Consider the following 16643-nt stretch of genomic DNA (forward strand, 5'->3'; position numbering starts at 1 on the left):
ACACTGAGTTTGAAACAGGGGAACCGTGTTCAATTCCCGCTGTCAGCTCCTTGTGACCTTGGGTAAGTCACTTTACCTCACTGTGGCTCAAGCACCAAAGCATAGATTGTAAGCTCATCTGGGCAGGGACTGTCTGTAACAATTCTATACTGTAATTGTAGAAACTTGATTGAATATCAGAGCACAGCCAGATGACAACCAATACTTGGAAGACAAAATTCGGGAAAAAAAGCTCCAGGTCAACGCAAAATAAAAGCATCAATTTATTGCAAGCTCAAAAAGGAGGACAGAGTAAACGCACCTACGCGTTTCATGCCGGAGCACTTTATCAAACCTTGATAAAGTGCTCCGGCAGGAAACGCGGATAACCTCAAATAAGCGATCAAACCTTGATAAAGTGCATGAAACGCGTAGGTGCGTTTACTCTGTCCTTTTTGAGCTTGCAATAAATTGATGCTTTTATTTTGAGTTGCCCTGGAGTTTTCTAATTTTTTCTTTCAAGTATTGGTTGACGTCTGGCTGTGCTCTGATATTCAATCAAGTTTTCTGGATCTTCTACACTTGGGATTGCACGCCGTGGATGCTGCGGGTCTGTCATGGAAACTGACAGGTAATGGGCCAGAGTGTCCTGTTATGTCCTGTTCTAATTGAAGTGTTTCTGACTGGGTTATCATTGCTGTGTTTTACTCTGTGGTTGTCAGGTGGACACCACTGGACACAATCCCTCTCAGTTGGACTTTATGTATTCTATATCAGACACCCTGGTTGCATCCAGACATTTATCATTAACAAGCTTTGTTTATTGTGTGATTTTTTTGAGCACCACTCTTCATATGATAAAATCTGTATACTGTAATTGTGACGCGCTTTTGAGTCCCATTAGGAGAAAATCACGATATGAAATAGTTATTATTATTAAACAAATCGAGAGCAGTTGAATCCACATAACCTAAATCATCGTTTCCAATCATTTGACCAATAAATACATATACTGTAATGCAAACACTTTTCATGAGTTAACATATTCATTGGTATTTTAAAAAGGTAAACCCTCTGCTTTTACCAATTCCTCAACGAATAAGCAAATTCACTTATCTTTTTAAGCCTTTTGTAATCTTTGTTAGATTTTACATCTCTTTGATACATTTGCCGCCTTCATTCCCCCATAGTATGTTATTCGTCTAATGTAGGTTTAACAACAATAGACATGTAGGATTAAAATATATTATACCAGTTGTCTGCACAGCATGGAAAATCCTGCACTCAATATCATATACTTAATTAGATATCTTGGCTAAAACGAAACATTGGCTTGTAAGGAGGTAGCGTGACAGGTGTATATTGTGTTGAGCGAGTCCGAAAACATTATTTCCTGGTGGGATTTACCATCATTCCATTTTGTCACCTATAGAGGAAATATTGAATGAGTTCAGGGTGACTCTTGAGTTACCAGCTGGTATTCATATAGTAGGATCAGGGTTCCACCATACAGAACCCTAAGAGAGAATATGAGTTATTGAAACACCCCTCAAAGTGGTGTTAAACCAGGTAAAGCCTTGGCTTTTTATTAAGGCAGTGAGGGGTAGATTATCAATTTGATGGTAGCAACATGCAATAATTCCATATATATAGTCCCACTAGCTAATATACCCGGCGTTGCCCGGGATTGCAGGGGCAGAGGACGTGGAAGGGCGTGGGGAGGGCGTGGAAGGGCAGGGGAGGGCGAAGGGTGGGGGATTGCGGAGGGCGAAGGGCAGGAAGGGCGAAGGGCAGGGAGGGGGAAGGGAGGGCGAAGGGCAGGGAGGGTGAAGGGCAGGCAGGGTGAAGGGCAGGGAGGGCGAAGGGCAGGGAGGGCGAAGGGCAGGGAGGGCAGGGAGGGCGAAGGGCAGGGAGGGCGAAGGGCAGGGAGGGCCAGGAGGGCGAAGGGCAGGGAGGGCAGGGAGGGTGAAGGGCAGGGAGGGGACGAAGGGCAGGGAGGGTGAAGGGCAGGGAGGAAAAAGGGCAGGGAGGGCGAGGGGTTGGGAGGGCAGGGAGGGCGAGGGATTGGGAGGGCAGGGAGGGCGAAGGGCAGGGAGGGTGGGGGGGTTTGAAAGGCAGGGAGGGGGGTTGAAAGGCAGGGAGGGAGGGTTGAAAGGCAGGGAGGGTGGGGGGGGTTGAAAGGCAGGGAGGGTGGGGGGGGTTGAAAGGCAGGGAGGGTGGGGGGGTTGAACGGCAGGGAGGGTGGGGGGGTTGAAAGGCAGGGAGGGTGGGGGGTGAAAGGCAGGGAGGGGGGGTGAAAGGCAGGGAGGAGGGGGTGAAGGGCAGGGAGGGGGGGTGAAGGTCAGGGAGGGGGGGTGAAGGGCAGGGAGGGGGGGTGAAGGGCAGAGAGGGGGTGAAGGGTAGGGAGGGTGGAGGGGGTGAAGGGCAGGGAGGGTGGGGAGGGTGAAGGGCAGGGCCGAGGGGGGTGAAGGGCAGGGCCGAAGGGGGAGTGAAGGGCAGGGCTGAAGGGGAGGGTGAAAGGCAGGGCCGAAGGGGGGGGGGGTGAAAGGGAGGGCCGGGGGGTGAAAGGCAGTGCCGGGGGGGTAAAAAGCAGGGCCGGGGAGGTGAAAAGCAGGGCCGTGGGGGGGGTGAAATGCAGGGCTGGGGGGGTGAAAGGCAAGGCCGGGGGGGGTGAAAGGCAGGGCCGGATGGGGGGGGTGATAGGCAGGGCCAGAGTGGGGTGTTGCGTGAAAGGCAGGGACGCGTGAAAGATCCCTTCCCCTGCGTTTCCTCACCTCGCACCCGGCCGTGCGCCTCCTCTTCCTCCAGGTACCGGCCGCCCTCCTCCTCCTCCACCTCGGGTTCCTCAGCGGTGTCCGTTACCCCCGGCAAGGCGGAGCTGAGACAATCAGGTGAGCAGGTGGTGTGGGCCACCGGCCCGTACAGCTCCCGACTGAGAGAGCCGGAGGAGCGCTCTTGGGGATGGTGAGCTGGGGGAGCGGCCTCTGGGCCTGTGTGAGGTGAGAGCTGGAGAGAGCATGCTCTGGAGGGGGGGGGGGGGGGGTAGTGGGAGCAGTCTGTGGGAGGGAGCGCCGGGGAAGGAGAGCGCCGGGGGAGGGTGATCGCTGAGGGTGAGCGCCGGGAAAGGATGAGAGCGCCAGGGGAGAGTTAGAGCAGTGGGGGGGCAGGACACAGGGGGGGGGGCAGACACACCGGCCAATGAGAGCCGTGGGAGGGCGGGCAGATCGACGGACCAATCAAATGGTCTACAGAGACTCACAACCACAACCAAGATTTTCAAATTTATATATATAGATTCATAGTCTTTAAGACCTGGTATAGGCCATTTATATGAACATGTATAAGTTGCTCACTGTTTACAAAGTAGTTTGCAAAGTTCACAGCCTCCTTACTGTTGTGGATGAGGAACCTGACGAAGCATTAATTTGCGAAACGCGTAGTTCCCTGCCGGTGCACGTTGTTGTTTTTGGACCCAGACGGCTGCCGTACTCCTGGCAAGATTCCCTGATACCGGTCCCGCAGTCGGACACGCCCGCGGGAGTTCACCGGGAAGTAGTGGATCTGTCGGATCGATCCGTGGCTGTACTGGGCTTTTATGCCGTGTGAGTGCTTTATGTTTACATGCTTTTATGACATATTAAACCTTTGGCTTACGCTAATCCTGGCTCTGCCCGTTCTCTTCATTTGGGCATTTGGGAGAGGAGCCATCCGCTCACCACACCTATTTGGTGAACACTGAGAAGACGTGTCTGATCCCATATACCATCTGACATCAGACTGACATCTTAAAGACCATCACTCTGAGGGAAGGGGCTCACACAAGGCCGTGTGAGTTGTTTCGCATTGATTTATACCCATCCCTCCCCTCCTGCAACCCCTTTCCCCCTTCCCCCTCCCCCCAAGTATACTGTGGGAATATTTTATGTCTAAGGTGTTAACCATTTGCCTATATTATTGTCTTTTTAATCTCTGAGATCGACAGCTTGCGCTGACCACTATCCTGTTTCATTTGGTTGTGGATGAAAACACAAAGCAGGACGCCATTGCACCGTACATGTTAGTAAAGAGAGAATGAAACCAGTGATTGTGTAGGCCAGTGGCGGAACTAGAGAATGGGTGACATGAGTGGAGGCAGATTGGGTGACGTGGCAGGGGAGGAGGCTATACTTCTCTCTACCAGCACGGTCCTCTGCGGAGTGGCCAGTAGCCGAGTAATCTCTGGTAAAGCCGGCACCGGGAGGGTAACCAGAGCCGCGGAGTGTCCTAACCCTGCTCCTCCGTGCAGAGTGCCGCGAAGCTCAACCAGAGAACGGGAAACCAGGAATGCCTCACGCCAGCCTGCCACTCCTTCCTCCTAAAGCATTGTGGGTGCTGAAATTACAGACTGCAGTGCTGATTGACAGATCACCGCCGCACTCCATGATTTGATATAGGGAGACAAGGAGGGATCAGTTAGGAAACAAGAAGGGGGTTAACATTGCTTCCCCCCTGCCAGACTTTTAAAGTGACCCTGCCCGCTAAGGCCATATGCAGATGTGCGTGCCAGTGTGGGCGACCCCAGGTACCTTGCACCGACTGCACCCCCAGTAGTCCCGCACGTGCCGTGGACCCCGTAGCATTCAGGGAAGTGGGGAGAGCCGGGAGAATGTGGTTCCCAAGTGGCCCTTGTCAGCTCTCAGTAGTAATGTATCTGTGGCTCCTTGTATTTTATGTATGAGGTTAGCATGCACGATTAAAAGAAATCTCCTCATTATGCACATCCATAGGATAACATATTTCCTTATTTATTTTCTTCACCCCCCCCCCCTTCTCTGTTTTCCTGATACCAAGCTGATCTTCTTGAGATTAATTTGTGCTCCATTATAGAACCTTCCACGGGCTACTAGGTAATATCAGAGTGAGTACGTTTCTGATTATAATGCAGAGTAGAACTACCAATAGCATTAAAACATTGGCTAGTTGATGATTTCCCTAATACCACAATATAAAAGAAAGTGCCCTGAATATTAAACCAGCTTTATTTTACTGCTGAAATAGAGGTCACTTGTGCCAGTCGCATAAATCACTTATACGGCTTCCATCCACTACAAGCAATACATGTTTCATGATTGAATCATTGTATTTTGCTTTTAAACATTACATAATGTTGTAGCAATAAATGGACTGCTCATTCCGTTACTGCTTCTGTCGTTTTTATTTCGGTGTGCCGGGGAAATGCTAAGCAGTTTTAGCCTTCTCCGGTGAAACGCTTTCTATGTGATTTAAGCCGGGGCTCTCAACTCCATCCCTCAAGACCAGTGGTCTCCAAACTTGTCAGTACGAGGGACACATCGTAGATTCTACACATTTTCGCGGGCCAAAGGGAAAAAAATCTTTTTATATATTTTATAAATGAATTATTAAGTTTTATTTGGATCATGTTGGGGTAATCAGCATGATATGATTCAGAACAAAAGAGAAAGGTGACAATTACAAAGAAAGGATGCCGTGCTTACACTGGGAAATTATATATAATGAGCAAAAATATATATATTTCGAGTTGCCAGTAGCAGAGTATTAAAGAAGGAGGAGGAGGAGGCGAAGGTCAAAGTTTCTAATCAGTCCATGGAAACATAAAATAATGTTTGGTCACAGCAATAGAAAAGGGAAAAGATACAATTATTTAAACACGGTAACAACAAACGAATGTTTCCGTTCATCCATCGCTTCACCAGGGCGATAGGATAATATAGCGAGATGAAGGGCCATACTTGCGAAGTGCTACTCCAGTTAACTTGAATGAGCAATAAAGGGTCTTATTTCTAAGATGGGTTTAAGAGTAGGCTCATGGAGTAGCACTGCTTAGTAAATATGGCCCTAAAGGGTATACATACTGTACACAAACCCCGTACCCAAAAACACAATATATTGATGTAGATTTGCAACGCCACCTGGCCTTATCTGGAGGTAGCCTACTTACTTGGATTCATTACGACGTCATTGCTTCTTCATGATGTAAGCGCATCACCTTTTATTAGATATACAATTCTGCGCAGTCTGGACTCGAGTAATTATAGGCCGCAGGATGAATTAACCTTGCTCAAGCACGGGAGTTAGGCTATGTCTCCAGTTGATACTCAAGCACACAATGGTCTTTAGCCTTTCCAAAGGGTATCTACACCCAAAAAAATCTGTATAACTGGATCATGCCCCGATGTTGCATCTGCCTTTCCCAGTTAGTGAAGAGATACAGTGATTGATTGTTTAGCGACTATGGTTCCTTTGTGATTAAGGTGTGAAGTAGCCAGATCTGAGGACAACACAACGGTGCCATACATAGAAAATCTGGGCCACGGTTGTTAATTAAAATACCTCTCTGACTAAGAGAACATGTTCAAACTAAGAAATGTGCTCTTTGTATTGGTGACTTGTTTTCCCGCTGAGGTGTCTTTTAGAAAGACAGTGGGGTGGTTTTTAAGTTGATGCCCTTTGAATTAAAGGAAACACGAATAATGATGTCCGCAGCCCAGTGGCATTATAAAGGTTTGTTTTTTAACTGGCTATAATAGGCTCTTCTTTTCATGCAGATCTTTTCATCTTTTCCATTGATGCCAGAGAACCATTTCGGTTTGCTCACACACCACGTCGGCTCTCCCAGTCAGTAAAGCATTGCAATGCTATTTTTAAGGCAACGATGGTGTGCTGTGTAGTGGATTAAAGAAAGATCTGTTTTACCAACCATATTGCCTGCTCATAGAACAAGAGGGGTGTGACTCTACGGTGCGGGCTGTATCTGTCATGTGCACGGGAGGGGATGAATACTGTACTGCAATATAGGAAATGAAATTGTGTACGGAGCAGCAAGTGTACAGTATATTGATAGATTTCAGAGTAATTCCGGGTTGAGTGCAATAAAGAATGCAGAGCAGGGCACTGCGGCCTTGCAAAACAATTTAATAAAACCAAAGACAACCAACGTTTCCGTTGCTACATGCAACCTTTGTCAAGGGGAAATAGCAGTGACCCGAGGCACATACCATCCAATACAAGAAACATGTTTTTTTTTAAAGTTACAATTATCCCCTGTAGGGTAGGGGTGCTAAACTCCAGTCCTCCTCACCCCCCCCCCCCCCATCACCCTCCTCCCAGCAGGTCAGGTTTTTGATCCACATGTGCTAAAGCAGGGACTGATTCAGCCACCTGTGCTGAAGCTGGGGTTGATTGAGCCATCTGTGCTGGAGCTGAGATATCCTGAAAACCTGACCTTGAGTTGAGCCCCCCCCTGCCTTTAGGGGGATGTACAGTACTTTAACACTGCAACCCGGTGAGATCCCAAGAAGATGACCTACGAGCAAAGGGTGCGGGCGTGTATGCTATTTAAACACTAGGAAAACTACAAGGAAAGATTGGGGAGATAGGGGCAAGATACCTTAATTCCTAATGGTAGCTTTTTAAAAACAAGTGTGAACCAGGGTAGTGCTGATCATGACCTCGGGAACCCACCAACTCCAGAGCAGATAACATGTATTTCCTGCTCCCCCTGCGATACAAGGAAGCCGCCTATTAATGGTAATATCAGCTGGACAGGTTAGTATTATGCACTAGGAACACATACATGTGCCTTAGAGTACCTAACCACTAATGATTGCTTCACAGTCGCCTTCGTGGGAAATGACAGTAGCTATTCTTCTAATATCAACAGGGGAAAATGAAAGAAGCTTGTGGGGAGCGCAGAGTTTCACCATATAAAAGGAATGAAATAAATAATAGTGTAATATGTCCAAACACCTGTAACAATGTATATGGGGATCGAGATTAAGAACTCACATTCTCCCAGTTAAAATACAGCATTGGAAGACAATCTGAAGACTCTAGTTTGCAGGGGGGTCTTGCTTAGGATACTCTCCCTAGTGTCAGTGGAACCAACCCTCGATGGAAACAGAAACAACTCTAGTGCAACATTGTATGTTCATTACTAATGTATTCAATAAAACCAGTGGTAATCCACACTTACATTAGCACCATGTGCATAGACACATAACAATCAAAGCGCAGCAGCAGTATACACCATCTACCCCACTCCCGGGATCGCGTCGCGTCACTTCCGGTCTGGCCCGTCGCGTCACTTCCGGTTTCGCGATCGATCTTGAAATGGGTCCACACGGGTTCTGCTTCCGTGTTGCTCACATGTACAGCGTGTATACCGCTTCCTAGTCTCACAGGAAATGACATAGCTAGAGTTGTCTCTGTTTCCATCGAGGGTTGGTTCCACTGACACCAGGGAGAGTATCCTAAGCAAGACCCCCCTGCAAACTACAGAGTCTTCAGATTGTCTTCCAATGCTGTATTTTAACTGGAAGAATGTGAGTTCTTAATCTCGATCCCCATATACATTGTTACAGGTGTTTGGACATATTACACTATTATTTATTTCATTCCTTTTAAATGGTGAAACTCTGCGCTCCCCACAAGCTTCTTCCAAACAGTCAAGAGAGGAGGAACTGGATCTTCTCCTAAGAGGGTTGAGCAGCGAACTTTACTAGTATTATCACTATTTTTGAACACTGTTTATATTTATATATTCATTTAATTTATCACTATATATTTATATATTTATCACACCTTTATTGGAAGCGCCTCACAATGTTTGTTTTATAGCGGAAAATGAAAAGCTGAATCCTGTAGCTGTAGGAATGGAAAGTTCCCTAAATAATGACTCTGGGAGAAGACCACCCCCATCAGATGTGATAAGATTGAATAAGAAATGAAAAACCCTCATGGGGGGATTACATAGTCTGACAGCTCCAAGATAAAAGCTTTTTATCCATTAACACCCAGGAGACATCTGACAGTGTGCACTGATCTTTAAATCACCCCACTCCACGTGCTCTCCATAAGAATATTTTATCACACACACTTTACTCCATGAGGAATGTCGACATTCCTTTGACTTCTAGTTTACACCCCCACCCTTCCAATCTCATTATGTGATTGTCCCACTAATTAGGTAGGGTTGGTGAGTAAAGGTTTATATGACTCTAATCACTGGTAGGGTGGAGATACCTAACGGACTATGACGTGGGCATCACAGGTGTAAGATAAGATTTTGCTTTTGTTGATGAATTAAATGAAATATAAGGCAGAGACAAATGCTCAGTGTAAATAAATAGATGTCATGATCCTTGTTAAATCTTAGGCTAACCCTTCTTCTTTTTCCATTCCTTTCTCTTCTTCATTCCAGTCGCCTGACCGGACGTCTTTATCTTCTTTTTCAGAATACGGACTACACACCAGGTACTTGGCGAAGAACAGATGTGCACTTGGAAAACCCCGAGTATCACACCAGATGGTACTTCAAGTATTTTCTAGGAAAAGGTGATGATTATATGTTTGCCCTTAATCTAAGATCACATTGACACCCTCTGAAAGACAGGTGTAATTCTGTTTGTTAAACGCATCCCATAGTAGAGTAGGCTGTTCCTTTTCCATCTATCTTTGTATTGGCAGATGATCCATTCCTGCTTACCCAGAGGTCGTACTCATGTTAGGGAAATGTATCTACCTTTTTAATGGTGGAGAAACATGGAAGGCATTGCTTGTAAATACAGTATGCTTTAGAACTGGAGAGGATAAATGATTACTTTATTTGAAAGCATTGGATTAGCCAGAGATGCCATGGGTGGTACGCAGGGAATCAGGACATACTACTGTATATGCTAGATGTATGATCACCACTTCTCTTGTGTAAGTATATGCATATAGTTTGTTGTTGTGTTTTTCGATGAAGAACTCTACATGGTCATGTAAATGCCATAACTTAAAGGCAAGCAATGCTGTATCGCCTGCAGTATTATCGTGGATCTGTTATTCCTGGCCACAAAGCATAGGTGAGGCAGTTAAAGTTAAAAATAAAAAGCCTTTGATGGCCTGATGGCAATATAGCGTATAGCTGTCATTACCTTGATCTTGTCCATTGAGAGATGCTTTTAATATTTACCAGTTTTACTAAAAAATCAGAAGAGATGGCAATGGCACATGATTCATACTTTGTCAAATCACGAACTTTCTTAATTACATCAAATGCACTTCTAGGGGTTATCTTAAAAAAACAAAGGTGACAATCTGCCTCGTACAGTTGGAGAGGCCCCTCTCTGGAAATCTATTAGAACAGGCTCAAGACCTACCTGTTTACCCAGGCATTTAATTAATGAACCACACCCTGTCTGGCATTTAATAACTACAGTACCATCCCATCTTGTATCGTATCTTTCCCTGTGTCTGGTTTCGTTTATAACCTTAAATGCTTTCTTATTTTTCCTTTTTTTAATTGTGACGCGCTTTGAGTCTCAGTGGGAGAAATGCGCTATATAAATAAAGTTATTATTATTATTATATGCTATAGCTCAGGGGTGCGCAAAGTTTTGGTGCTGCCCCCCCCCCCTGCCACCACTCCCACCATGCACGCGCCTCCCCTAGAGCGTCAAATGATGCTAGGGGTCATGTGACGGGATGTCACGTGACCCCGTGGCGTTATTTGAGGTCGGGTTGCTATGGCGCCACGGTTTTAAATGACGCCGCGGCTCATGTGACATCACGTCACGTGACCCCGTCTCCACAGCAACGCATCTTCTGAGCCAAGGTAGGATAAAGCACAGAGGCCTCACGCTGTCCCCGGCATTTCATTTAACTGCCATGGGGAAGAACGCGGGGCTTCTGTATGCGCAGCGCCACCCTCCCCCCCCCCCCAAAAAAATATTGCGCACCCGAGTTTTGCGCACCCCTGATATAGCTATTACTGGACACACGAATGAGACTGATAAAGGTTAAGATCTCCTTATTATGAACAGTATTACGTTTGATGGATTTAAAAAGACGTTGACCTTATTTCCGGAAAAAAAAAACACCAATTAAACGGGGAATGGCTTTTTCATCGGAAAACATGATCGAGTCATGTTGCAATAGCCTTACAAACTCTAGCTTCTAATACTGACAGTTGTGACAGTAAAGCAGAGATATTGCTGTACAGTATGTTGGACATGTCCCATGTAGGCTTGTCAGACGAAATAATGCGGAGCCCTCGCTGATCTGTTTTAGCTGACAGGTGCTTTCCGTCTGTCGTTGATATTGAGACAAAAGCAATAGAATTGTGACGGTTGCTTTTATATTGCACTATTTTTATATTCTCAGACTATTCATGTAAGAAATGTTGCATTCAGCTTTCTTGAGAAGACCTTCTTCAGTCTGTTCTAATTAAAGGTATTAACTGTGGAGCGTTTTTTTCTGCTATGAATATTTGGAGCTTCCAGCAGTGTGAGCAGTGTGGCGTGCCGGTGTCATGCCCTCTTGTGTCGGCCCGCGCCAGATACAGTGATGTGTGAAAAGGGATCTGTCTTTCTTCTTTTGCAGTCCATCAAAACTACATTGGAACAGATGCAGAGAAGAACCCGTTTTTTCTGTCTGTGGTACTTTCTGACCAAAACAACCAGCGGGTTCCCCAATACCGAGCAATTCTTTGGAGGAAAATAGTAAGTGAGACAATAAATGGGTCTAGTACCCATCACCTATGCCTATCGTATACAATGGTCAAAGGTCTAGATCCACAAAGCAGCAATACTACGTCTCCCCCCCCCCTTTTTTTCTTCTTTGTTTTTATTATTACATTCTTACCTAAAATGGCAATAGTTTGGTGTTCCTGTTATAAATCTGTAAAAAAAAAATCCTGATTGCGTGCCTAACGAAATGGCCGCTGTAATAAAAATGGCGGGGAATATAAAGTATTTTAATCAATCTGGTGCTTCAGGGGTTAATGTTATTATAGTTTAATTAATTAATGTAAAAAAAAATATTACAAAGAAATGTTGTATGACCTGTTAAACCCTGGGCAGGCCCAGTTTTAGGACTGATAGAATCTAGAGATAAGGGCATCTGTTTTGCCAGAGATGGGATTAAATGATGGCTCCTATGACACCCCAGTAAACAGGACACTGTGAAAGGTACTTTCAGATCATTCCTGGAAGGGTTCTACAGAGTGTCGCGGGGCGTGACCAACCCTACCATTCAAAATATATAATATAAAAAATGATGGGCCTGACAGCAATTCATAAGAGTAACAAATAGATATCTGTCACTGTTGCGATTAGACAAATCACATGATACCACACACACTACAGTACTGTTGTGCCGACGGTTATTCTAAAACAAACCAGCAGCAATTACCAAAAATACCCAGGTACATGCTGGGTACATGCTGGGTATATGCTGGGTATATGCTGGGTACATGCAACATTTCACACATTTCTGCAGACAGACTAATGGCCCATCAGATTAACAGCGGGGGTCCCTGGCTGTCCCATTCAAACTGAATGGGACTGCCAGGAACCCCTGCTGTGTTAATCCGATGGGCTATTAGCCTCTGCAGAAATGTCACTGAAATGTACCCAGCATGTACCTGGCTAATTTAAGGGAAGTTTTAGAATACTCGTTGGCTCTTCTGTACATGGGTAAGAGGTGCCAAAGGCTGATAACTGTTTCTCCTGTGAAAATAGAGGTTGGGCTGTCGAATTGTATATGCAGGCGTGCATGTGAAGTACACAGACATAGCGGTGAAGATGGCGCCTGTCTTAGTATTATAGAAATAAAGTTTGAGTCCGTTTATGTATTCAGTCAGATTTTATACATCATGAGGCAGGAGGTTTTTTTTTTTTTTACAAGTCAGAAAAATGTCAGCCAAGTAACTTTTTATGACGGGTGCAGGGCCGCTGACAGGGGGTGGGAGCCGGGACAGGCGTGCCGGGCCTGGTGGCTGCCGGTCCACTCGCCGCTGGGCCCCTGCTCTTCCCTAGCTGCGGACCTCGCTCACTCTGTCCCATGCCGAGCTTCCGACGCAAGCACGCGCCGGGGCTCTCTGACGTCGGAAGTAAGCTTGGCCCTGCTTCAGGCCTGCGGCGGCACGTGATAGAGAGAGCCCAGTGTGCGTCAGAAGCTCGGCGTGGGACAGAGTGAGGGAGGCCCGTAGCTGGGGGAGATCCGGGGCCCGGCGGCGAAAAAGGCAGCCTTTGATTACCTTTATTGAAAATGAATTACCTAAGTTGCCGATCGATTCGTTCTCCCGTGATCAGACAGCAAAGATCCTGCTTCCCAGGGTTCACTAAATGGCTGCCTTTCCGTTTCAATCAATCCTTCAGCCAGTGTAACTCAGCAGCTACAATGTATTCTTCCATTACTAAGGTAACATTATCTATTGTTACAGTAAGCAGCTCAAACTACTGGAACTATTGGCAACAAATTATAACTAACAGGAAAGTGTTGCAATTATCTTGCACTTCTGGGGATGTGGGCTAAAACCGGCTATAGAAATCAACGTATAATAAAACTAATTAAAAATGGCCCCCCAGTTTGTGCACCCCAGATCTAATAATACAGAACTCATTTAGTTTTGAGCCACTTGTGCTGAAGCAGGCCCTTTGACCGAGCCACTAATTGATCCATCTGTGTTGAAGCAGAGGGGGCTTAAAAAACCTGACCTGTTGGTGGGGTCTTGAGGGCCAGAGTTGAGAACCTTATTACATCCCGAGTGCATGTCGCTCAGTGGGACTGTACGTTTAATGGGGAGCTTTGCACGTGGCTTTTAGCTTAGACAAGATCATGCGACCAAGGACACTGGAAGCAATCCATGTTAACAGCAGCAGCACTGGCAGCAGCTGCACTGCAGTGTGATTTGCCTTCTGGCTACATTGTGAATGGGAACAAACAAGGATACACTTGCACAGATAAAAGGGCATGAAGAGGAGGACTGGAGAGCCTTGTGATTTATTTACATAGAGTGCAAGTAAAAAATATTATTATAGGGCGAGTTGTAGGTAAGGGAATAGCTTCATTTTGTGCCACTGCAGTGTGATGCTTCAAGGCTCAAAATAATTCATCAAAACACAGTCGTTTCCACTGCCAACTTGGCAACTATGCAGACACTATAAATGTGTGTGGGAATAATAACGCTGTAATGAGAGCCTTTGTACTCGGTGCCGTCGACAGCTTTCCTGGGGCCCAGGACTAGAGTTTTCACCTGGGCCCCCTGTTTCGGTGGCCCTGCGAGCCCCCTCATTTTCTTTGTCTTACTCACCTCCCCTCTTCCCTTCCTTCCTCCCCCCCTTTTCCCTTCCTTCCTCCCCCCCCTTTTCCCTTCCTTCTTCCCCCCTCTTCTTCCCCCGCCCTCTTCTTCCCCCCCTCTTCTCCCTCCCCCCCTCTTCTCCCTCCCCCCCTCTTCTTCCTCCCCCCCCTTTTCCCTTCCTTCTCCCCCCTCCTCCCCCCTCCCCCTTATCCCTTCCTCCCCCCCTCCCCCTTATCCCCCTCTTCCCCCCTCCCCCCTTATCCCCCCTCCCCGTCCTTCCCCCTCCCCGTCCTTCCCCCTCCCCCCTCCTCCCCCCTCCTCCCCCCTCCTCCCCCCTCCTCCCCCCCTTATCCCCCCTCCTTCCCCCTCCCCCCTTATCCCCTCTCCCTCCATTATCCCCCCTCCCTCTCCCTCTCCCCCTGTCCCCCTTCTCCCTCCCCCTCTCTCTTCTCCCTCCCGCTCTTCCACACTTCCCCTCCCCCTCTTCTCCCCCTCACTCTCCTTTCCGTCGCCCCCTCACCCCCTTCCCTCTCCCTCCTCACCCCCTTCCCTTCCCCCCTACCTATTCTCCCTCTCCTCCCCCCTCCCTATGCCCCTCCCTCTCCCCTGCCCCCTCCCCAACCATCTCCCTCTCCCCCGCCCCCTCCCCAACCCTCTCTCTTCCTTCTCCTCCCCCCTTCTCCACTTTCTCTCCCCCCCTCCTGTCACTGTCACTCTTCCCCCCCCTAGTCTCTGAATATCCCCTACTCTCTCAAAGTAGGGTCTTTTTGCTAAAGGTTTTCTATATTTTTGTCTTTCAGGGTACACAAAAAATATGCCTGTCATACAGCCCCACAAAAACGTTATCAGTGAAATCTATTTTAAGGCAAGTATTTTTTTTTATCACCTATTACTTTCTATACTCGTAAAATTCACAAGCCACATTTTAGGGGCCTTTGGGCATTTTGAACTCTGAGGACCTAGGTCCTGCTCCCTATAAACTTTTTGGGGGCTGAAGACCTGCAACACGTCACACCTCATTATGTGTAGGGATTCTGCTTTTAGGTTTAACCAGAAACACAACACTGATTCATAATCTTGCACTTCCGGTTAAAACCGATAAAAAAGCAGAAACTAAGCATCATGTCCTATGAATTCCACCTCCTGCCCAGCCACGTCCAGCCCAGCCACGTCCAGCCACAGGTAAGAGCCAAAGGCAACACATGGGTAGTACGAAAACTAAAACTAAGTGCACTGATAAACACCAAATTCAAATTTGGGCCCATTTTTTTGGTCATGGTTAAAACTAAAGAATTTTTTTTTTATTATTATTATTATTATTATTATTGAAAACACCAATAAAACTAAAAAATACAACCGCCGAAAACTGGAATCCCTAATGATATCATTACGTCATCAGCAAGTTGATCAGAGCCTAAATCTTACCTGGGCCTTGTATCTAAAGCCTTTGATAGTTACCGTCAACCAGTGGTGACCGACTCCAGTTCTCAAGGGCCACCAACAGGTCAGGTTTTAAGGATATCCCTGCTTCAGCACAGGTGGCTCAATCAGTGGCTCAGTCTTCGAAGACTGAGCCACTGATTGAGCCACCTGTTCTGAAGCTGGGACTGATTGAGCCATCTGTGCTGAAGCTGGGACTGACTGAGCCACCTGTGCTGAAGATGGGATAGCCTTAAAACCTGACCTGTTGCTGGTCCTTGAGGACTGGAGTTTGGCCGCCCCCCTGCCGCAAACCTATTTGTTAAACTCCAAAAAAAAAGCAGCACGTTCAGAAAACTCAATAAAACAGCTTCAATTGCTTTGCAGTGCCATGAACCTTGACAGATTTGAGAAAAGCCCCAGGGAAATTCTTAATCCAGAGATCCAAAAGGTAAGATTTTTATTTTTATTTTTTTTATAGCACCTACTCACAAAATCGAGCAGTAATATAATGCAGCATATTCTCGTCTGTCTGGTTTTCTGTGCTGCATTACAGAAGATTACAGAGACTGTGTCTTCGCTGTGGGGGGTTCCGCAGTTGGCCAAATATTTTGGAGGGGTTTACTGCCTAAACAGGATAAACTTTAGGATTGTTATAAGTGTGAATACACATACATTAAAAACACCCACACATATGGTATTATTTTACACATCCTGAGATGATCCCAGGCTGTGCGAATTACCATCCAACAGCAAATATGAAGGGGCCAGCATGGGCGTCAAAAAAGGGCTTTATACTAACTGGATAGTCCTTGGAAAAACAGACATGAACAAATTGCTTGTAACTCTTCTGCGGGAGTGTTTAAACACACTAATGTGCAGGGTGACGTTTTGGCAATTCTGGAGCAAAATTGAAGGCAGAGATACATTTTCATCTTACTGTATGTCTCTGAGTCAATATATCAAGTTACGTTGTTTCAATATAAAGCACAACTTATTATTGGACTCGCTCAATTCTGAGTTCTGTTTGGGGTATCAAAGTCTCAAGGCTGCAAAAGTGGGGCACAAAAAACTGCACCTGATTTGCCCCTTTAAAAAAAAATGGCAATGAATTCAAAGGGATTTAACTCTTTGCTAGGTTTGGGGCAGTACGGATTTT

At 46.5% G+C, this 16643-nt stretch overlaps 1 protein-coding gene across 5 annotated transcripts in view; it reads left to right on the forward strand.

Annotated features, from left to right (window-relative positions):
• GARNL3 (GTPase activating Rap/RanGAP domain like 3) overlaps positions 1–16643 on the forward strand; it is a 252359-nt gene that overhangs the window by 171591 nt on the left and 64125 nt on the right. For all 5 annotated transcript variants that reach the window (XM_075578984.1, XM_075578986.1, XM_075578985.1 and 2 more), the window contains 4 exons: positions 9234–9333; positions 11365–11483; positions 14866–14930; positions 15872–15935. In XM_075578984.1, coding sequence (XP_075435099.1) covers positions 9234–9333; positions 11365–11483; positions 14866–14930; positions 15872–15935 — 348 coding nt within the window. The remainder of the gene's footprint in view (positions 1–9233; positions 9334–11364; positions 11484–14865; positions 14931–15871; positions 15936–16643) is intronic.

Source organism: Ascaphus truei, chromosome 21, assembly GCF_040206685.1.
Source record: "Ascaphus truei isolate aAscTru1 chromosome 21, aAscTru1.hap1, whole genome shotgun sequence".
Lineage (NCBI taxonomy): Eukaryota > Metazoa > Chordata > Amphibia > Anura > Ascaphidae > Ascaphus > Ascaphus truei.